General features: G+C 47.5%; 10 protein-coding genes across 10 annotated transcripts; 2 read left to right on the top strand and 8 right to left on the bottom strand.

Annotated features, from left to right (window-relative positions):
• Nucleotides 1–139: 139 nt before the first annotated feature.
• On the top strand, nt 140–786 carry PENARI_c004G04314 (uncharacterized protein; the record flags this gene model as incomplete). The annotated part of the gene is made up of 2 exons (XM_022629078.1): nt 140–226; nt 442–786. The coding sequence occupies 2 exons, from the start codon at nt 140–142 to the stop codon at nt 784–786; spliced, it is 432 nt and encodes a 143-aa protein (XP_022490688.1).
• A 730-nt stretch (nt 787–1,516) lies between these two features.
• On the bottom strand, nt 1,517–3,364 carry PENARI_c004G09548 (uncharacterized protein; the record flags this gene model as incomplete). The annotated part of the gene is made up of 1 exon (XM_022629351.1): nt 1,517–3,364. One exon carries the CDS (start codon nt 3,362–3,364, stop codon nt 1,517–1,519), a length of 1,848 nt encoding a protein of 615 aa, XP_022491239.1.
• Nucleotides 3,365–4,172: 808 nt separating this feature from the next.
• Nucleotides 4,173–4,878, bottom strand: PENARI_c004G04201 (uncharacterized protein; the record flags this gene model as incomplete). Its single annotated transcript, XM_022629074.1, has 2 exons — nt 4,173–4,499; nt 4,594–4,878. The coding sequence occupies 2 exons, from the start codon at nt 4,876–4,878 to the stop codon at nt 4,173–4,175; spliced, it is 612 nt and encodes a 203-aa protein (XP_022490844.1).
• Nucleotides 4,879–5,602: 724 nt separating this feature from the next.
• Nucleotides 5,603–7,492, bottom strand: PENARI_c004G11235 (uncharacterized protein; the record flags this gene model as incomplete). Its single annotated transcript, XM_022629440.1, has 8 exons — nt 5,603–5,821; nt 5,886–6,293; nt 6,345–6,608; nt 6,657–6,915; nt 6,967–7,091; nt 7,149–7,195; nt 7,249–7,295; nt 7,350–7,492. 8 exons carry the CDS (start codon nt 7,490–7,492, stop codon nt 5,603–5,605), a joined length of 1,512 nt encoding a protein of 503 aa, XP_022490952.1.
• Nucleotides 7,493–8,027: 535 nt separating this feature from the next.
• Nucleotides 8,028–9,023, bottom strand: PENARI_c004G09897 (uncharacterized protein; the record flags this gene model as incomplete). Its single annotated transcript, XM_022629367.1, has 1 exon — nt 8,028–9,023. The coding sequence occupies one exon, from the start codon at nt 9,021–9,023 to the stop codon at nt 8,028–8,030; it is 996 nt and encodes a 331-aa protein (XP_022490906.1).
• Nucleotides 9,024–10,203: 1,180 nt separating this feature from the next.
• Nucleotides 10,204–11,871, top strand: PENARI_c004G05644 (uncharacterized protein; the record flags this gene model as incomplete). The annotated part of the gene is made up of 2 exons (XM_022629147.1): nt 10,204–11,591; nt 11,652–11,871. The coding sequence occupies 2 exons, from the start codon at nt 10,204–10,206 to the stop codon at nt 11,869–11,871; spliced, it is 1,608 nt and encodes a 535-aa protein (XP_022490782.1).
• Nucleotides 11,872–12,670: 799 nt separating this feature from the next.
• PENARI_c004G04299 (uncharacterized protein) lies at nt 12,671–14,973 on the bottom strand (the record flags this gene model as incomplete). The annotated part of the gene is made up of 5 exons (XM_022629077.1): nt 12,671–12,972; nt 13,028–14,100; nt 14,155–14,697; nt 14,804–14,896; nt 14,960–14,973. 5 exons carry the CDS (start codon nt 14,971–14,973, stop codon nt 12,671–12,673), a joined length of 2,025 nt encoding a protein of 674 aa, XP_022490651.1.
• Nucleotides 14,974–15,562: 589 nt separating this feature from the next.
• PENARI_c004G08523 (uncharacterized protein) lies at nt 15,563–15,882 on the bottom strand (the record flags this gene model as incomplete). Its single annotated transcript, XM_022629293.1, has 3 exons — nt 15,563–15,579; nt 15,632–15,815; nt 15,868–15,882. The coding sequence occupies 3 exons, from the start codon at nt 15,880–15,882 to the stop codon at nt 15,563–15,565; spliced, it is 216 nt and encodes a 71-aa protein (XP_022491097.1).
• Nucleotides 15,883–16,807: 925 nt separating this feature from the next.
• On the bottom strand, nt 16,808–17,230 carry PENARI_c004G02952 (uncharacterized protein; the record flags this gene model as incomplete). The annotated part of the gene is made up of 1 exon (XM_022629006.1): nt 16,808–17,230. The coding sequence occupies one exon, from the start codon at nt 17,228–17,230 to the stop codon at nt 16,808–16,810; it is 423 nt and encodes a 140-aa protein (XP_022490892.1).
• A 605-nt stretch (nt 17,231–17,835) lies between these two features.
• Nucleotides 17,836–18,536, bottom strand: PENARI_c004G07207 (VOC family protein; the record flags this gene model as incomplete). The annotated part of the gene is made up of 4 exons (XM_022629229.1): nt 17,836–17,941; nt 18,001–18,032; nt 18,086–18,228; nt 18,317–18,536. 4 exons carry the CDS (start codon nt 18,534–18,536, stop codon nt 17,836–17,838), a joined length of 501 nt encoding a protein of 166 aa, XP_022490842.1.
• Between the last annotated feature and the right edge of the window lie 2,196 nt (nt 18,537–20,732).

Raw genomic sequence — 20,732 nt, 5'->3', positions numbered from 1 at the left:
TTGCTGTATTCCTTGTTTATAAGGCATCCGAGCTTTGCCTGTCAACTGTTTGCCTGCCTTTCTCTCCATCCCGTGTATTCTTTTTATCCAGTACACCCATCCCTCCCGTCAGAGGTATCTCTTTTATTCCTTCGCCACCATGGCTTATCAACTTACGAATAAGGACCTCAGAGGAACATTTGAGGATTCGGTTACCATCATGGCCGCCAGGAACCCGAACCCCGCCGTCCTTGAAGCTCTGTTAAACCATTATTTTACTCATCTCTCATCTTAAGTCCGTACCCGCTGGTCGTGTGGATCCAACGTTAGAAATATGGTTCCCACCTCCCTATGCCACTCTCTACCGCAGGGACCACGGCGTTAGGACACAGCCTACTCCACATCGCGTCTCTCCCCTTGATATCCGAATATATGGACAAGAAAAATCCATATTCTGTCCAGAGTATCCACTGCGCCCGCACACTTGAGTCCGACTGGCTATCGCATGCATTCCCCAGTCCGCTACACTTAGATCCGAACAAAAGACCTAGTTACGGGCTCACGAGGCCGATTCCAGGCCAATATATCGAGCCAACAATACCGCTCACCTCTCTGGAACAAGCGGCCCAGCTTAGTACCCTACGCCTTCTTGTACAGGTCGTGGGTGTCGATGTGCGTGCCCAAGACGTTCATGGAAATACTGCTTTGCATTACCTGGCCGCCACATTGAATGTAGACCCCAGGGCTTTGCAGTTGCTTAGAGATATGGAAGGTGGTGAGGAGGCTTACAATAACAGCAAAAACTGAACGGGCCTGACGCCGCGTTTCCTCTGGGAAAGTAACACGAGACTCGTACGAAAATAATGTTGGTAATTTGTAAGAATGCTCGTATCGTCCAGTCTTTAGGAACACAAGTTGACTACATACATATTGACACGTGAAACCCACATGCATCTCCGCAACCATGACACAAACTCCCTGAACTTCTTGGGGGAACAACTTGGCAACTCAGTGGGTGGTTTCCTGCATGTAATGGCTTCCTTTGGGTTTTCTGCCGTGAAGCTCTACGGCTTAGTTTAGCAATTCCAGTCAACCAAGCCGGATGTCGAAAGAAATATTCAATTCCATGAATCTCATTCGCACGGGAAATTGCCCTTTAAGGCTGCCCGGCACTTTGGCCGTAGATTTAATAGGGCCTATGACTGGCCTGGAGGGATGTTTGTTTTGGGCGAGAAGTGAACTAATTGCGTAGAACCCGAAAATCTCGCTATATACCATGGGATGTACGTATATTGTGCGTAGTTAGGTTGAGTACGAGTTAGAGTATTAGCCTAAATTCAGGATATGATAACGACTCTTTTGCGATGAATCTAACTACTATATCAATCTAGGCGAAATTACAGTGATCTATTTAGCCTTCCCAGGAACCCTGCATCCAACTCTTAGGAGTTGATTAGATAGGATCTTTCTCCCAATAGTAGAAAGAAGGCTGAAGTCCGTTGGGTGTGTTACACCCGTCATGATATAGGAGACATCCTCATTCGTCACTGACAGAACCATTAACATAAGGCTTGCTATTCGCATAGCACTGGACTTCCTGTTCATCGGGAAGAGTCCCATTTAGAATGTAAGCTTTAGCAATTCCATCCGTGCAGTCTGACCTGTCACGCATAGAGCTATGCCCATAAGCATGATTAACAATCAACCGGGCATTTTGGTCCATTTCCGCTAGGAGCCTTCTTCCATTGTGCAAAGGAGTTGCAGGGTCATACGGCGAGGCAATAAGCAAGGCGGGAGTCGTGAGAGTGTGGTTGAGATCGCCGCGATACACCTCCGAAGGACGACCCCAATAGGTACTGTAATGTCGACAAGGCAGTACTGAGAAGAACCGAGAGTTGCCAGCAATCCAGCTCCGGTTGGACATGGTTTCCCACAGCTGATCCCACCAGTCAAGTCCGTCGGGGAGGGGCGCATCATATGCATCGGAACAGATCACGAGAAGATCAAGCTCACTGGAAGATGGGAGCTGGGGATATGATGGCTCTTCAGAATGGTCGCTCCATGAGAGGTCTAGTGACTCGGCTGCTAGAGTTGCATTTCCTGCTTCGAGCTCAGAGAGCATTTGTGCCGTACGAGGCCAGTCCATCGGCCTATACATAGCCGGATAGAGAATCCTCTCCACGAGTGCTGAATAAGTGACCAGGGACGGTCCGCCTGATTCCGTATACGCAGATTGAGGGCGAGCTTTGAGGGACTCAAGTAGTTGGTTCATGCGCGCTTCCAGCTGTGTGAGTATGACAGGGCCATCCTGGTTTGGAGCGGGATTGGCTAATGAACACCACTTCGGACCGGCGTTGATACACTCCCCCAGGAACCCATCGCGCCAAGCATCTGTCGTATTGTCGAGAGCTGTCCAGCCAAAACCGCCTAGGAGGCGATGATCCCTGACATATTCTGTGCCATCGAGGATCAAACGGCCCGCTCGGGTGGGAAACATGTTGACATATGTTTGACCAATCCCTGTACCATAGCTGACCAAGTATCCTGTTACTTCGTCTTCACCAAGTGCTTTTCGGATCTCCTCTAGGTCGCGCGCCACCGACGCCGTGCTGACGAAGCGACCAAAATCGCCCAGCCGTTGCTGGCAGGCAAAGAAAGTGGCGTTGTTCATGGCATCCACGGTCTCTAGTTGGGACTTTTGGGCTTCCTCACGATATCGGAGTGCTAGGAGTGACCATCGGTCCCGGAAGGCATCATGAGGGAAACATGCTGCGGCGGGGAGGGAGAAATTCACACCACGGGGGTCCCATCCTAGCACGTCCAGTTGCCCATCACTGAAGCGGTTGGTCATTTCCTCCGCCCTCTGCCAAAGAAAGGCTGTTCCGCTCCCTCCTGGGCCTCCTGGGTTTATGATGATAGTGCGCTTACTCCTATGGCTGGAAGCGCTGGGACTATTGATATGAGCCAAACCAGCGACTTGGAACTTGGTAACTGCAATGCGGACTATACGAGGGTCTGAAGAGTTGTGATAGTCGAGTGGGAGATCCAAGTATCCACACAGGTAGATGCCGCCTGTGCTACCCCAGCTCCAGTGGCTGGGATTGGGGTCGAAGAGAGCGGCCCATGATTGCCGCGGAGTAGGATCGTCAAGTGGTGGCGGACGACTGGCGTTGGTGCAGGGAAGAAACTGGAATGGGTCCTTTTCTTGTGGAAATGGTCCATAGGGCGAGACTTGGGCTTGAGGATTGCCCGGAAAGACCCAGCGCTTCGGAAGGAATCCACCGAAATGCAACCGGCCCATCACAATGGCTGCTGCCATCCAGAAGATGATCCTCCGGGGCCATGTTCGTGTCTGAAAAGTCGAGGTTTGCTTCTTTTCCTCCATATTTTCCAGAGGTGGTTAGTCCTGTCCGAAGCAACGGTGAGATGAGCTTCAAATTAACGTGATCACGCTAAGCCTAAATTTGCAGGGGTGGTGTTTACTAGTAAAGCAACACCTAAATCACATTGCTCTGACTGTTTCAAGTATACAGGTTTCTATACTTCCCGATCCCCTCACTTTCTTGAAATTAAACAATTCAAGCATCAAACGAAGCCGAGAAGCCCGAAAGTCGGCTTGCTGTACTATCATATATGAGACAAACCAATGACTCTGCTTCAGCGAGCACTTTCTGATTAACCGGATCTACCAGATTGAATTAGACAGACATGCATGATCAGTGATTTAGCCTTGTTTTTGACTTATTGAGATGCAACCCAAGGGAGAGAAGACGCCCAGATAAAGTTGCGATCCAGAGATTACGTTCATGTGCTGCTCAACGGCCTCGGTAATACGGGGGCAGCCATAGCAGCTTCCGGCCAGCACTGATTACCCACCCACCGACCACTCCAAGACAATGATGCCGTTGATCTAGACTAGGAGAAACCTTCCCGACATTGGAAACACCATTCTATGTTATGAGATGGGTGCTGTCTTTAAGAGAAGCACAGCGACCGATTTGTTTTGTACCTCCAAGGTAAGCCGCAGTGCATTTAGAGCTTCTTTGTCCAGATCCCAGATTTGGATGGTCTGATCAGCCAAGCTGCATGCTAGCTGCTGGCCATCCACGGCCGCATGAATATCACATGGGATCATTTGATGATTTAACAGACTCAAATTTCTCTTGCCACAACATAAATTCCTGAACCCCAATTTACGCCCACTTCTCAACACGCACATGCTTGATCTCTGCCCCTTTAATCAGCCCCTTGGTCTTTCCAAATTCCTTAAACCCCTTAGACTCGGCAAATTCAAGGTGATCTTTAACTTCGTTCCAGCCGCTGAAAAGCACATATTCCTCATCGTCGCCTTCCTTATCAACACGCCATCCACCGCAATAGACAAATGGCGCCGTATAGGTACCGAAGCGAGGAATCCCAGTCTTAAGGACAGTGTCAAATTCGGCTTTTTTCTCCGACTCGACGAAGTATCTGCTTATAGCTACGACTGGAGCCTCAAGTGGGATTCGAGATGTCGATGGCTTGGAATGTCAGCTTATACTTTTGGCATAGATATGTGTCAAGCATATAGCCGGCTGAGGGATCCAGCTTGAGACATAAAATGATTTTACTCACATCAACATCCAAATGAAACATCCACTTCACCTCAAGGCTCCCCGCCAATTGCTGAAGCAACGTCTGGTTGGTCTCAGAAGGAATCCACTGGTTCATATGTTTTTCAATGGACTCCCAGCCGCCTAGCAAGTAGACACAAGCTGGATCTTCAATTTGACGCAAGAAGTATACTTGGTGGTTTGAATATTCAGCCTGCGCCTTCTGCGCTCCTAAGAGACCTGTTTTGGTGGAAGTGGAGAGGTCTTCGTTGTTCAGGCGGAGGAGGGCGATCTCGGTGACCGGCATTGTAATCCGTCTGTTCGATAAACAAATCGGTCCAAGTTTAATATCAAGGGGAAAGTATGTTGAATGCGTAAGTAGGGTCGTTGATCATCTTATGATGGTCTGTTTTATAGTTCGTCGGGTTTAAGCCGCTCGCAGGCGAGAGATGCCAAAGGCCGAGGGTTTAAAGTGGGGCCTTGCGGTGGGTGCTTCATTTAGTGTTTGGGCATCAATTGCCTAATCGGTCATGTTTTAGCTTGGTCCAGGCCATTGCATTCGTCACGAGCAGTTGCCTTGGGTCTACTAGTCCGTTGAAATGTCCAAGCGTAAAGTTACCTAATATAGACCTGGGAGGCAACAGTGACGAACTTTGTCACAGTTTGGTGTTTAGACATTCTCTTTAGGGAGTGCTTCTTGCAATAATCCCAATAAATGATATGCTTATTTTGGCGCTGATTGTGACTAACAGTTTTTGAAGTCCTGTTCAGATATTAGACTTACTTCTGACAACTCATCTACCAGGCAAGCAATATAAATTTGCTCGAACTGCAGGCTCAAATACTCGAATGATACTCTGTCTGAAATTTCTGCTACTCGCGAAAAGCGCCCGGAGCAACAGGTCAAGAAGTATACAAGTATATTGAGAAGACTGATTTAACACTAGGCTACCCGTGATCGGTTTTACTCCCAAGCCGATCACAAAATCCATCAATATTGAAACGATTCCAGCTAAATCTCGGGAAATTGCTTATAGAATGTATCTGAAGTTTCTGTTCTGAATATCCGTCTCATCCACTTGAAGTACCTCCTCATCCGGACTTAGGCTGATCTGACGGACTTCCTCGGGGTCAATCTTGACGCCCTGCTCCTTATCCCGGCGAGTGTTCTCCCACATAAGGTAGAATCTAAACCCGACTAGTAAACCGATGGTAATTGCATAGCAAACCAAGATTGTAGTATAAGCCGTCTGAGAGCAAGATGTCAGCGATTGATTCGAGGTTACTTTCACTATAGAGCGGGAATGTGCATACGTGATAGTTTGGTGCCTCCGCCGAAATGAAGAATTGCGGTCCGCTTAGATTTCCTGCACAGTAGCCTAGGAATATAAAGGCCATGACGGTCGATTTCTTCGTGAAGCCTGCAATGTTACTGGCCGCCAAAGACAACATCAATGGGAATGCGGGAGCGACTGCGGTGACAAGCCAGAAACCAGCGAGTCGCGATATCTTCTCGTGTGTAGGTAGAAGCTTTACCATGAGTATCCCAGTCATTGCTACCAGGAAGATACAGACGAGCATGATAATGCGGGACTTTCGAATTGCTGAAGTAAGAACGGCTGACAGAATGACCGTGACGAGCTGGAAACCAGAGGCTGGCAGTCCCATAAGGATTGTCTGGAATTTATCGTAGCCGAAGCCGTTGATGATTAGGGTACTGAACTAAGGATTCTGTTAACCATGTACTCATCGTGTACAGCGGATGGTTCTTACGCTTGTTGTGCCTCCGTTTGGCACACATATGACAAACGAGAAAAAGAAGAACCACCATGACTTGATATCCTTCAGGCTCTCTATAAACTGGGCGCGATCCCATGTCTTGGTCTGGGTAGTCCTTTGGAACTTGTACGGACGTAGCGCAGCGAACTCACGTTCGGAGGGCGAGAGGAACCTGGCAGTTTGTGGAGAGTCAGGTAAATAGAAGAACGTCACGATAGACCACGCGACCGTAATAAGGCCGAAAAGAAGGAACAGAAGCTGGGATAGTTAGAAACAGAGCTTCATGAGGGCTCTAGAATATCGAACCTTCCATTGGGATATACTCCCTTCATAATTCAGAAGACCGTAGGCAATTAGAGAGCCAATAATACTGGCTATCGCATTTCCTGCAAACCAGATGGAGTGCCGCGAGACATGCTCTCTAGGGGTGTACCACATTCCCGTAATAAGAGAGAATCCGGGGCTAATAGCACTCTCGAAAATACCCAGAAGTGTCCGGAGTGCCATGAGACTTGCATAGTTATTGGTCACGGCGTGGAGCGTCAGAACAACACCCCAGAGGAAACTGTACTTGTAAGCTTAACAGAAATCACCAAAAACAATAATGTAGGCTTACATTAACACACTGAGATATTTACCCAGTGGGAATTTGATGAAGCCGAGCGATATTGGGTAAGACGCAACGAGATAACCAATGTAAAAAATGCTGGAAGTCCAACTATATTGTTGGCCAACAAGGTGCTGTTCGCAGGCAGTCAGCGCGTGGTTATGAAGATTTGTTACCATGAGGGCACATACAAGGTCTTCTCGGACTCCGAGGATTGCACTGTAAGCGAGACTGGTCTCTGTTTGTGATCAGTCGTGGTACCAATATATTCCCGAGACTAATTTGACATACTATCAAGGTATTGAAGACCGTAAGCGGTGATCAAGATCGGCATAAGGCTGTAAGTCATGTCAAATTGGGTGCCATGTTGAGATAAGAGGGGTAAGTATTACTGTAGATCAATTTTCCTGATCAACTTCTTCTCTTCTGCGGGATCAAGGGCTTCCGCAATGCCAGATTCTACAGCGGATACATTTTCCTTTGTTATATCGGCTTTGGTGTCCGCACTTTCCTTGTGGAGCTCCTTTGCTGCCATGATAGAAAGTTGAAGTGTGACTCAAAGCCACTGCAACGTAACAAATAGAGAACCGGGGTAAAATAATGTTATGTTAGCGAGCAAGGGGTGGCATGTAAATCTTATAAGAACCCGGGGAAGGAGGTCCGCAGGAGGCAGATAACGGGGAAAGCAACCACAACCAACCGCTCTGAATGAACAGATCGGCTGTTAAATCTGTACTCCGCATTTGTTTTCTTGGGGTCTATCCTTGATAGACAACTGATAGTGATTGGTCAGATTAATCGAGTGCCAAGGAAAGAGTAGACCGTAAGTAGTAAGTATCGACTTCAGTAGTGGCAAAAGTGGTTGAGCCTAGACACGATTAGCTCACATGATAGGTATTTGATAACTTAGCTCTCTTGGATGCTAGATGGGTATATGGCTTCTCAGTTGAGAACAATGTGCCTTATATGACTGCAGCGAAGTGAATCTTGACCTGATTTCTCAGAATGCGACTTTAAACACGAAGACATATACACCGAGTGTTCTAGGTGGCATTAATAATATTTTATCGCTAAATAACAGGAATTTCGACGTTGCTTCCAAGATCCTCATGAGACACTGCGTCGATGATGTATCGCAATTTCTCCATGGAGATGCTGTGTAACTTTTGGTTCTCTTTCACCAATGAAAGTAAGTTACTCAGAACAGGATCCGAAATCGTCTCCAAAATCCATTTAAGATGAATTGGATCGTAAGTCTCAATTCCGGCTATTAGAAGAGACCATTGGAACCGCTCAAGGAGCTGTACTGGCCCTGTCGCAACAGTGTAGTATGCGGCAGCAATAAGTTCGCATAAGATGTACTGGAACTCATTTGTGACAGGAAGCTGGCCAAAATGTGCGTCACGACTGCGATAGAAGTATATTTGGATGGCATGGAAGAATGTGACGGTCACCAGCGCCATAAGAGGGGGCGAAGACCTTTCTCTTCTACAACTGGTAATAAGATGCCGAAGAAATTTATGTTGCTGTGATGTATTAGAGAGGAGCAATGCGTGTAGCAGATCGAGACTTACTTCTTGAATCTGGGCGAGACTTCGTTTGATCTTTCTCATTGCCTCAAGTGCCTGGACCTCAGGGGCCTGACTGTAACAGTTGATGTCATGATGTATAGCAATTAACTCAAAATAGACGTTCAGAATGTAGGACTTAGGGGGCCCTTGGATGCCAGGCATGCGCAGGGCAATGGTTTGCTCATCAGACCATGTGAATATTGACCTCGATAATTGCCAGATCCTGTGCCGTTTCTCGAGATTCTCACTGACATAGCTAGCAAAAGAACCTCCACAGCCAAAAAAGCCACAGAATCCGTCTCTGTCGTAGAGGTAGGTGAGGATTCGGGATAGCAGCAGAGCATCAGGCGCCAAGGAGCTTGAATCTGCGCACATCTCATCCAGATTATAGCTCTTGACATAGGTGAGAACCGAAGCGCTCAGCTCCCGTAGCTTTTGTAAATTGAGAGGATTGCGGCGCATCCAAAACATATACATGTATAAGAAAGACAACATGGTGCCTACATGATCTGATTGAGCCAAGGGATTGAGTGCTTGTAGAAAGATCCGCGAGCCGTGTTGTAGATGAGTCCATGACTCTTGCGGTGGCTGCTTGCAGAAGCCCAGGTGTATAGCCAGTTCGTTATGGGATACAGCAAGGAGGAAGTGAAGGGCCATGGCATTCTGTAGTGCGAGGCCAAGGAACAAACAATGCGCCGATGAAGCTGCTTTTCGGGTTGACTTGAGAGTCGCGAACACAGTACGATGGAACAATACGGCTTGTGAATCGCTACTCCCAAGCGAGGGCGCATTATTTACTCCTATGCCACTGGCAAGTAGGACAGGACCCGCATTGGCTAGAAAATGGTGCGGTGGGAATGACTCTAGAGGAAACAAAATAGGAAATTCTGCATATTGATCACGTACAGCCATTGGTATCGGTTCATTTAAGCCCATCAATTGAGCGATACCACTCTGGGTGGAATCAGGCGAAGGCAGATCGACCGGATTGATGTGAAGGCTTTCGCGATAATGATCATCGGCGGTGCCTAGAGAGGCCGGCGATTCAACTGTGTCACCGCTTATCTCCCCGGCCTGAGGCAAGTCATTCAAGCTATTTCGGCCGACAGATTTTGGAAGAATTATTTGAGGAGCCCAAGCATCTCGGTTCTTGATAGGACCGAATCCCCGTCTCCTTTAAGATAGGGAGGGCGGCTGGGTGGGCCATTCACACTCCAGTTGGAGGCGGCCGCAGCGGTGACATCGTGGACGGTGCTCATCACACTTCACCTTTTTGAGAAGGCATGTACGACAGCCTGGGCCTGACAGTCAGACACAATCCGCTCTGCAGTCTCGTGCGGGGGATGGGTACGTACCGTTTTTGGATCGTGGTCCACGCTCAGTTCGACGTCGACGAGCTCTAGAATTTTCATCCATGAGCAGGCAGTGTTAGCAACAGACTAGACTCCATCATGGAACTTATCGTGTATCATTGATGTCGAAAGAAGAAAGGAGGTGCGGAGTCACTCCAGGTGTATCTCGTCGATTAATTTGACCAATCACATATGGTATCCACTTTATCCTCCTCCGACTTAACCCTAACTAGTCACCTAAGAGCGATATGGATTTTCACAAATGGAAGGGAGCCCTCTTCTCAGATCTCCTTTCCCTTCTTCCCTCTACTGAAGCTGCTATCATGGGAAATTCTATTTCTTACACCACCACAGACTGCCAAGTCGTCCTACACAACCGAGGACGAATCAATGGTCTCCAGTTTGATGACAAGTCACGAAGGTTTGCAGGCATCCCTTATGCGCAGCCACCTATCGGTGATTTAAGGTGGCGAAAGCCCCAGGCTTTTCCGGACACCCATAGCTACTCATCATCCGATGGGGTCAGTCCGTACGACGCCACAGTGTTTGGCCCTGTTTGCCCTCAACCAAATTACTCGAAAGTGGTCAGTAAACATGTCCCAGAGCATGTTTATGACGAGGACTGCCTTCGGCTCAATATTTGGACTCCTATTCCCGATCCCTCCAATCCAAACAAAAAATGGCCCGTCATGATCTGGTTCCACGGTGGGTGGTTCCAGGTTGGAGATCCTAGCCAAGAGGTCAGCATGGATCCGACGGAGCTCATATCCACTGGCAAGCTTCAGGCTGTTTTTGTTGCGGTGGGGTACCGACTCAACATTTTTGGCTTCCTGGCTGGTCATGCTCTCCTCGAAGAGTCCAATGGGGAATCTACAGGCAACTATGGACTTTGGGATCAGCGCCTGGCAATCGACTGGGTCTACAAGCATATTGATGCCTTTGGGGGAGATACCAGCAGTATTCACTTGGCAGGGCGTAGCGCAGGCGCCTATTCAGTCCTCGCCCAGGCTTTGTATGATTTCAGGTCTGCTGGAAGTGATCACTTTCGATCCCTGGTCATGTACTCAAATGCCATTCCAACACAACCAAAAACACCCCAAGAATGTGAAGCCCAATTTGAAGAGGTTTGCAGGTACTTCGGAGCGCCTTCCACATTGAACACGGTTGAAAAGCTCCAATTCATGCGTGGAATAAGTGCCACAGATCTCTGTGCTGGAATAATGGACCTTGACAACCACACGTTCCGCCCAGTCACAGACAGTATTTTCATTCAACCTGGAATATTCGAGTACTACAGAGATGGCTCTTTTGCAAAAGAATTCAAAAGACGCAACCTGCGCCTCTTCATTGGCGAGGTTCTCAACGAAGACACCCTGTACGCGGTCACAAATGGCCCAGAGCCAAATATGGCATCTCTACAAAAACAAATTGCCAACTACTACCCTCTCTCTATAACTACACGCCTCTTGCAACGTTATCAGCCTCCAAAGTCGGAGAACAAAGAAGACTGGGCGGCGCTATTTGGCAAGGTTATCGCTGATGGTCAGGTCAGGGCCCCATCACGTTATCTAGTTAAAATGCTTGTGGACAATGGTGTTGATATAGCAAATATCTGGCGCTACATGATCGCCTACCGACTTTCGTTTATCACGGAAAAGGTCGCCCCGGATTCCTTTGGAGTAACTCACGCTATGGACCGCCCTATTTGGAAGTAAGTTCTCAATCGTTTATCCGATTGTGTTTTTTATGTCTCCTAACATCTGTGCCTTAGCTACTCTATCACGCACGGCCCGACTCCCGCGGAACAAGATTTAATGACAAAGTGGATAGGGGATCTCTGTGCCTTCATTCATGGCAAAGATGGATATTCATATGGAACCTCCTCCCCGAATGAATATAAGGTTATGACAGGGGAAGGGAGGATCGTCATTCAGAAGGATGCTTTATGGGATGAGTTGATAAGGGCAATGGAAGTGTTTTCGGGATATTAGATAGCTATAATGCGTTCAAATTCTGTTGGTAGTCATAGAATTGTCTGCCACGCGAAAGCTCATCGTACATAAAACGGGCACCAGCAACTAGGGCCAATCTTTTTCGTGACCTGTTCGCAACAATTAAACTGTCTATCTGTTTCGATGCTCAGCTGTGATGAGCCACCCAAGCCCAATTTCCCAATTTTCCATCCTAACCAGTCTCCGAGCGATCAACAATCCAACCAGGGAACTTATCAAGGGCCTTGATTTTGCCTTGCTCTCGGTCAATCTGTAAGGGTACTTTGTCGGCCACAGAAGCACCTGTTCTCGTCATAGTGAACGAATCAAGTTGTGGAGTCAACCGCAGGGAGATAGACTGACAGGTGATCTTTTGGTCTGGGCCGTGACCAGATCAGTGGTCAGTGTTTATAGTGACGTCATGTTATTCTACTATACCTCAAGGGATAACTTTAAATCAACAATCCTTGAAACTTGAAGACTTTGCTTGACTTTTCATCCATGGTTGTGCTGATAACCTGTGACCGGACACGGACCGGACCCTCTTTTGACGACGATGCCCTTGCTACTAGCCCTGCTTATGAGCCCCGCGCAGTAATATAGAATGCTAAATGTGGGCGGTTCCTTATTTGTTCATTGGTTCAGAGATTTAATCATCGTAATCGACCAATGGCTGTTTCCTTGACACCTTCACTGCGCACAATGTGATCACTAGCGTTGGATAGTCAACACAATCCGCTAAGTGACAGAGGGAGAAAGGACAAAAGGCGACCAAATGGTGAGCTTGTATCGAGGGCATTTAGAAGTCTAACCTAACCTGGATAGTTGAGCCACCACCGGTAGCCATATTGCTCGAAATCTCAGACACTTCAGCGATCATATCCTGACCATCCGGAATCCGCTGGACTACATCATCATCGATGATGATTTTTATTCCATTTTTGACATGGAACAGGTGCACTATATGATCCTGACTGAAGCGTTGTTTGTGCGATATCTTCGCCATCAGTTCTTTCGCAGTGCGCTCTGTCAGATACACCGCTGTGTAGTAATCATCTTGCTGTGCGCCGCTTTTCTGGAAGCGGAGATAGAAACATGCAACTGATTATGTATAAGTCAGACTATATCTTTTAGCTGGTCGGGGACTTAACCTTACCTGGTGGTTTGGGTTTTGAATTGAATGTCAATTCAGCCTTTCTAGTAGACAAAGCCGGAATTGGTGAATTTGGGTCTTTGCGGGACATGGGTGACCGGTGATCTGCCGAGTTGGATGAGAAACTTCTCGACACACTGCCTAATGTTGATTGTGGCGTCAAGGTTTGCAAGGTCGGTCGTCGGTCCACTCGGTCGATTCTTTGCGTCTCGCCATCTTCCATGTTGATTGGGAACAGATCCGGATCATCCTTCATACTGCCGAGAAGACAGAAACTGGTCACCGGTTGATTGGAATAAAATCTGTTTTGCATCATGGCCAATTCCTCCTCCAAGCTTTTTTGCAGCTGGTCCCTCCTCTCGTTTTCGAGTTCTTTGTCGCTCTTATAAAGGACAGAGCGGCTTCCTCGTTTTCGCTTTCCGAGATGTTCGCCTCCGCTTTCGGCTTTGACAAACTCTTGCCTCCGTCTTTCAATTGCCCGCTTCAGCTGAGAAACGTCATTGAACATTTTTCGTTCAGCCCCGTGTTCACGGAACAGTTTCACTTTGCAAAAGCTTATCTCGGCAGGGCCTGGAATGACAGTCTCGGTTTTGGCGCACAACTTGATAGGAACCCCTTTCACTCCTTTTGTGTGGCTGAAGTCCGTTGAAAGGAAGTGGAAGCGGACCCCCATTGAGCAGCCTCGTCTTCCCGTGGTTGGGTCTGAGTACCATGTGACACAAAATCCATCCAGCGAGATCCTCTCTAGCTGGATGTGATCATATGTTTGGCCCTGATTTTCTTGGAACAGACCAACAAACTCAATCGCATATAAATTCCCATCTTTCTGATATGCCTCGTGGCCCCGAGTCTCCTTCCACAAGGCCCAAGAAGCGGCAGGGTTTGAAGCCTGTTCATCATCTTCGAAGGTTACGCGGATCCAGGTTCGATATCTGACAATTTGGTTGATCACTGGTTGCTCTGAATCGACAATCGATAGAGTGTATATTTGCGCTTTATTGAGATATGTCACGGGTGGACGTTTTGGATCATCAACCATGGCCGTCGGCGTATTCAGTGTCACCCGATACCTGAACCTAGGAAACCGTTAGCTCTACTCCCCCTCGCTAGAAAATAGGAACAAATCTCACTGGTGATCATCGTGGCTTGGGTGTCTCTTTTCAGGTGAATGGCTGTCTTGGGGCGTACCGAGCTGGGAGGCTCCATTCCCTTGATTGTCGACGTCGCCTGGAAAGGTTGCTTCGCTCCTGCCATCAGCAGCCCCATCAGCTAAATCGAAGTGAACAAATGCGCTAGGCGGGTAAGCAGCATTGTGATTGCCAGGAGCTATAGTTTGGGGTTCTCGTGCGAAGCATGGCGCGATTGAAGTATCATGAAATGGGTCGATGTTATTTCTATGTAGAGGAGTGACTGCGAATTGTTCAAGAAGCGTTTTCGGTGTCATGAAGTTTGACTCCACGAGTGGTGTGTGCAAGTCTCCGGCCGGGCCATGGAAGACTGAACTCAAGCCGCCAGGATTATGATTCTGGTAAGGATGGTTTGGATTTGGCGTGAGAATTGAGTGGTCATCAAGAAATGGCGTAAACCGGAGACCAGACTGGTCGTTCAGTAAGGGCGTAAAGCGAAGACCAGGAGTGCCTCGGGTAGAAACATTGTTGGGGTCGTTCACGGGGCTGTATAAGAAACACGGCAAATTAGCTAATGCCCACAGTTCGGGCCCATGGGGATGATATGTTGACAATAAACGTCGCGAACATCACGACAAGGCATCAGACATACCCAGGAGGTCCGCATTCGGTAGGCCGGACAATATCAGAAAAAGTCGCCCGGAACTTATTGATGAGACCCTCGTCGGGCTTCTGGGAAGTCCGTCTGCATCGAAGCCCAATTAGCATACGCACTCAACGGTCCGCAAAGTCCAGTATATTATCGTACCTTTTGCCAAACATTTGTACTGGTGGAATAACAAAATGGCAAAAGTTAATGATTGTAAAGCTGGGTAGAGAACATTATGAGAAAGGTAGGAGAAACAGGGGGGCTTTTTTTAGAGCTCAGTACCACAGCTGAGCTGCTGCATCTATTGTAACTCCATATTTGAGGCATCGGTAGACTCACCCACCAGTCAGAATATGGTGGGCCGCTCTAACCCCCTTGCCAGAGTCCAATTGCAGACTCCTCTGCAACAAGCGCTCTCTCCACCACCGATCCACTTTCGAAATTTCCCCTAGATATGACATAGGTGGGGGGGGTGATGGGCCAGTTAACGTCTGTGCGTGTTATCCGACTTATTGCCGATCGTGCAGCGTCCTGACGTCATCTTGTCTTGATCCGTCTAGGATCACTTAGGACACCTCTACCCAATTGGCTTGAGCACTTCTGCTGGAACATATGATTCTTTGGAAATAGATATTCATTGCGTGCGTCGTTACTGACGGCTTTGTAGTATATATGAACATATCATAAGCCGTGTGCCCGACCCGCGGGGGTAGTAAATAGGAACTGCGACATCGACCAAAATTAAACAATAACCCGTCAAATCTAGTGCTTAGCCTGTTCTGCAATATTGTAAGTAACTGTTCACGCATGAATCAGGCGGAGTAAACTTACCCTTGTGAACATCGGCCTTGGTATCGTGAGACTTCTCGTCCTTCTTGTCGACAAGAGCATCCTTGGCAGCGGTGGCCCGAGTGCTCAGCTTGGCATCGTTGTCCTTTGCGACGTGCTTGTTGCTCTCCTTAGAAGCCTCGGCACCAGTGCCCTGCACGGTCTCAGCAACATAGTTGGCGGCGTTCTATATCCATGTTAGTATGTGTCAGGGAACGGGCTGAGCATAAGTCACGAACCTTGACGGTATCCATGGTGGGAAAATAAAAGTTGAGGAGTGGTTTTTGATGGTTTGATTGTTTGATTATTCTGTTGAGCTTGGTTAGAAATCTATATTGCCGGAAACAAGGACTATTTATGTTGTGGTTGAGTGTTATCTGATATCACACGACGTCATTCTCGATCGTCATACTCCTTACTACCCCAACCGGTCATGGTGGTCTAAAGACAGGAATAGTTACATGTTCAAGATTGTGATCTAATCATGATCGCATATTCTGGTTTTAATTTCGCCGATCTACGGAGTTTTATCAAGTTAATATCCTAATTATTTGCTACATGTAATGTGAGACCTCGAATATTGTATTTTACACAAAACTGCTATACACCTGTTACTCCGAGCGCCTCTCCCTCCTTACCGCCCGACAGGCAGTAAAAAGATTTTATATTCCCAATATACGGAGTACAGTAATTCAAAATCAAATCATAAAATATATTTTCCATCTGCAAGCCAGAATGTGATCTTTGGCAGCCCTCTCTACCATGTCAAAATCTCGAGGTGATTGGTGAAATCCTTGATTATCAAGAAATTCAAACTATTTTCATACTATATGTGTCGGGATTTTAAAGGGATAGAAGATGAAGGACAACCTGCGAGCAGACAAAATGAGCCGATTGTTAAGGAAACGCGTACAAAAGACGCGGGACCTTTAGACAGCATCTATGCAACATCAAGTTTCAAACCATTGAGTTATACAGAAGCGAGGTGATAGCCTCAATCCAATCGCGCCACAGGGGCATCCCCGGGAATAGGATGCTTTGGAGTCGCCGGCTCAGTACTGTTGGCCGAGGCATCATAAATGCTTTTGCCCAAGGCACTCAGCACTCAACAATAACTAGTTATCGTAAATAGAAACACCAATACATACAAAGACTGGCCGATCATCCAGCTCCCATAGCTCATTCTTCGCCTGGGTTTCCTCCTTCCAGAAATTTGAAAAACGTAAGAAGGTTTTCATCGTTGTCCCTGATTGTAAATTGTCGGAACCCCCATGGTTTGTCTTCGATATCCTCAGTAATTTGTACGCCGGTTTGAGCTTTCAAATAGGAGTAATATTCATCGAGCTCATAAGTCCCTAGACCGACCATCGCCTGTGACGGCTTGAAGTTTTCAGTGGTCACTTTAGAGAAATAGAAGTTCGCTTCCGCCTTCTTGCCAATGAACATTGAGCAGAAAAACAGATCGGATTCACCGTCTTCTGGTTTGACGCTAGCAAGTTCGAATCCGAGTTTCTTTGTGTAAAATTCAACCGTGAGAGGGATCGAACGGGACTCAAACATAGGAATCACTTTCCATGCTGAGTCGACAATCTGAGAAGCCATATCAAGAGATTCTGAGGTTTTGTTATAGTAGAAGGCTAAGTCAGCTTGACACTACACACAACCCACTTTGTTCTTAGAATTAGCGCCAAGGACACACTAGTACAAATATTGTTAGGCCAGGCTTTAATGTTAATCCGGTAATGTTTCTATGCTGTATCGTTGTTTACTTTATGGGCTCAGGAGTATGGTTATTTGACCACGAGAATGTTCTAGAGATCAGTGCCTGGCAGATCTAACCAACTCGAGTCGGCAATGCAAGTCCTTTTGTTCTTTTTCTGTACCCTCATCCTTAGGAGGCAAGAACTCAATTAGAGTGTTAAACACCAGAACGCCGAATTGCAAGAGCCTTGTACTCACAAGCTCTCCGACTTTGAGTCGTTTACTACAGTTGAATTCGAAAACAGTTTTATGCCTTAAGCACACACTTTGTTTCTCGGTCCGTACCCGGAATTAGGATGGGGGGTAAGTTAACAGAATCACAAATAGGTTTTATGTACGGTGTAGCCGAATTAGGCTTCAACCCATTTTGGTTATGGCCTAAGAAACAAATTGTGTGTGCCCAAGGGGTATACTGTTTCCGAATTCTACTATATAGTGGTATCCAACTACGAGAGATAGAACTTCTGTGTCCGGGTCATATCATTCGTAAGCCTCAACATGATATAAATACGTCGTAGCCGGTATTGACCTGGGCAGAAGGACGAACCATTACTATTCAATTATTTTTCAGTTACAACGCCTCCAATATCAAAACCTCTGTCAAAGCATACTACTTCTTCTGGCCTTCGGGACTATGGATAACCTAGAAACCCCAGATGAGCTGGGGAAATGCGGAAACAAGGTACTTGGACTTACCATCTCCACATTATTTCCAATTGGATCCAAAACAAATGCCCCATAGTAATTCTCATGATACTCTGGTCTCAACCCAGGCTTGCCATTGCTGGTGCCCCCAGCGCCGACCGCAGCCTTGTGGAAAGCATCGACAGCAGCACGGTCTATCGTATATCAGTCAGTGGATATATAACTTGAATTTCTCGGAAGAAAGCCATCCGTAGGAGAGATATCTAGGAGAGGTCATCGTACTCGGAGCAGAAAAGGCAAAATGAAACCCCGACGGAATCTGCGTCTCCTTCTGGGTGATCCAGAAATCAGGAAACTCGCTGCCCAGTCCGACCGCACCAGGGAAGCGCATGATTTCCTTGTAGCCTAGTGGTGAAAGAGCCTTCTTATACCACTCGATAAGAGGCTCGAAGTGCTCTTCGGGGGCGAGGATGGACATATGGTCGATGTTGCTGGACGACATGGCTGTTGACTATTCGAGAAATAAATTCGGTTATAATTGGAGAGTAGTGGATAAGAAGAATACTAAATCTTGAAGGGTTTCTTTACCATCTTTTATGAGTCTGGGAAAGGGAACAAAGACTTCAGACTTCGTATTCATCACGAACTACACGAACCGCATTGCTGCTTTGAGGATATGATGACGTCATATCCTTGGGTCTAATCAAAACAGACGGAATCAAGGTGTTCGCTTTCCTTTGGGGACACGGCCTAGAACATTCTATAGAGATTTACGGTATCTCACAATGAATTATTGAACGCCAAAATCCAATACGATATAAGACGCGAGGCGGCTGTGTAGCGGTTGTTCTTAAAGTAGCTTAATACGGATTAGTGTGGTTTCGGGTATGGGCCGAAAAACAATTCGTGAGTGTCCATCGGGGAAGCTGTTTTTGAATATTGCTGTGCCTCAGTATCAAGCCGTGCCCAAAAGTAGAATCAGGCCCATATTTGAGATTTTGTGCCTAGGTGTGAGGAGGAAGGCCCTATGACGAGAACCCGCCAACCTGTATACTCTACCGTACAGTAATAGAGTAGCGAGTGACAGTCAACAATAGGGAGATTTCAATCGATATGGAGAAAGAATGCTCACCACTTGCCGCGTTATTCCCACTGAGATCTAGTTCGGGGGGTACAGATAAGCCTTGACGCGATTCCCATGCGTCCTAAAGGAATTCCTGGGAAGGACATAATCGCGATTTCCCATTTTCCATTGTCCATAGGAAATGGACAAGAAAGGTTTCCCATGGACAGGAGCTGTCTAGGTCTACCTCTAGCGGGCTATCTACTAGAAAATGTAAGTAAAATACTCAAAAATACCAGCCAAGTCTTAAGATATTCGTGTAGAGACGAGGCGTATTATTTAACGTCCGATGGAGTCTAGGTACCCCTCAGGTGACATCCCTTGAAGTATGCGGACGTGCTGGGCTATGGATTTATGTACATAACTCTAGAGAGCAACTCGAACGCAATAGCAATTGGCTCTAGTTGAGAGATTTCTCCCGACTTGTCGATACATTCTCTGTTTATTTGTGACTACGCTCGTAGGCGTAGCGAGTAATTAAAATGTCATGAAGATTAGCATGAAGACTGAATAGGAGTTTAGGCCCCCGAAGGGGCTACATAAATATCGACTTCGCTCGCCTCAAGCAAAGTGGGTCTTGAGTTGATAGATATTTCAAGCCGACAACAGAATTCGATCCTGAGTCCCCTCGAATTTCGTTTCCGATAGCCTCCACTATCCTCCGCCTCTACTAAAAAAGGAACCAAATGGTACTCTACCATTAGATCCGGCAAAAAGAAACTCTCCCTCGGGGAATCGAACCCCGGTCTCCCGCGCTTATCGGTGTTAATGACAAGCGGAAATCATCACCACTAGACCAAGGAAGATGGAATGACCGAGTTACTGCTCGACCACTTGGCTGGTTGATAAAAACAAATGTTCTCGTGCGGAGATTTCAACGCCAGTCTGCATGGCCAAGAACTGAGGGAGAGAAACAGTAAGTTATGGTTTATTCACTATAAAAGACGTTAGTTAGATCTATGTAGGCTGAGGCGAGGAGCTCTTGAGGAACTAGGGCCGCCAAGTCGAGAAGCCCTAGCAGGGGCTGCATGAGTGTCAACAAACCGGAGAACAGGGTTGAGGCCCGAGACATAAGGCATTGGCCCTTTGCATCAGGCAGCATGCCCTGACCATCCTCCAGTGGCTCAGATCGCCAGCGGCAGGCACGTGGCCAGGCAGCCAGTTCGGATGATCTACCACGCGCTTGAAGCCCTTCAGTAGGTACATGTGCTGCACGACCCCCATCCGAGGGAGCTCGCCCTTCCCTTATACCTCGATTGCTTCGACGATCTAGAGCTCTCAGATACGGTCGAACTACTAGCCTACTCGGAGGCCACTTCCGCTACGCACAGACGGTGTCCCTTCAGTGTAGGCTCACGCTGTATCAGAGATTGTCCAGTTCATGTAGCAACGTGCCCGGCGTGGCCCGTACAGTTTGACCCACCACCCCGTGGTTCCTCAGAGACCTTCCTCGCCCAATATCCTTGAGCCGTGTCAATCTGCCGATAAGGAGCGCAGGGTGAGTTTTCACAACTGTAAGAAATGCCATCTTGGGCTCAGGGGCCGATTCTATATATCGGTTAGCTCGGATGCTCA

The sequence above is a fragment of the Penicillium arizonense genome (genome assembly GCF_001773325.1).
Source record: "Penicillium arizonense strain CBS 141311 chromosome Unknown PENARI_contig004, whole genome shotgun sequence".
Classification (NCBI taxonomy): Eukaryota; Fungi; Ascomycota; class Eurotiomycetes; order Eurotiales; family Aspergillaceae; genus Penicillium; species Penicillium arizonense.
Note: the sequence above shows the minus strand (reverse complement) of the source record. Positions and strands in the feature narration are given on the sequence as shown.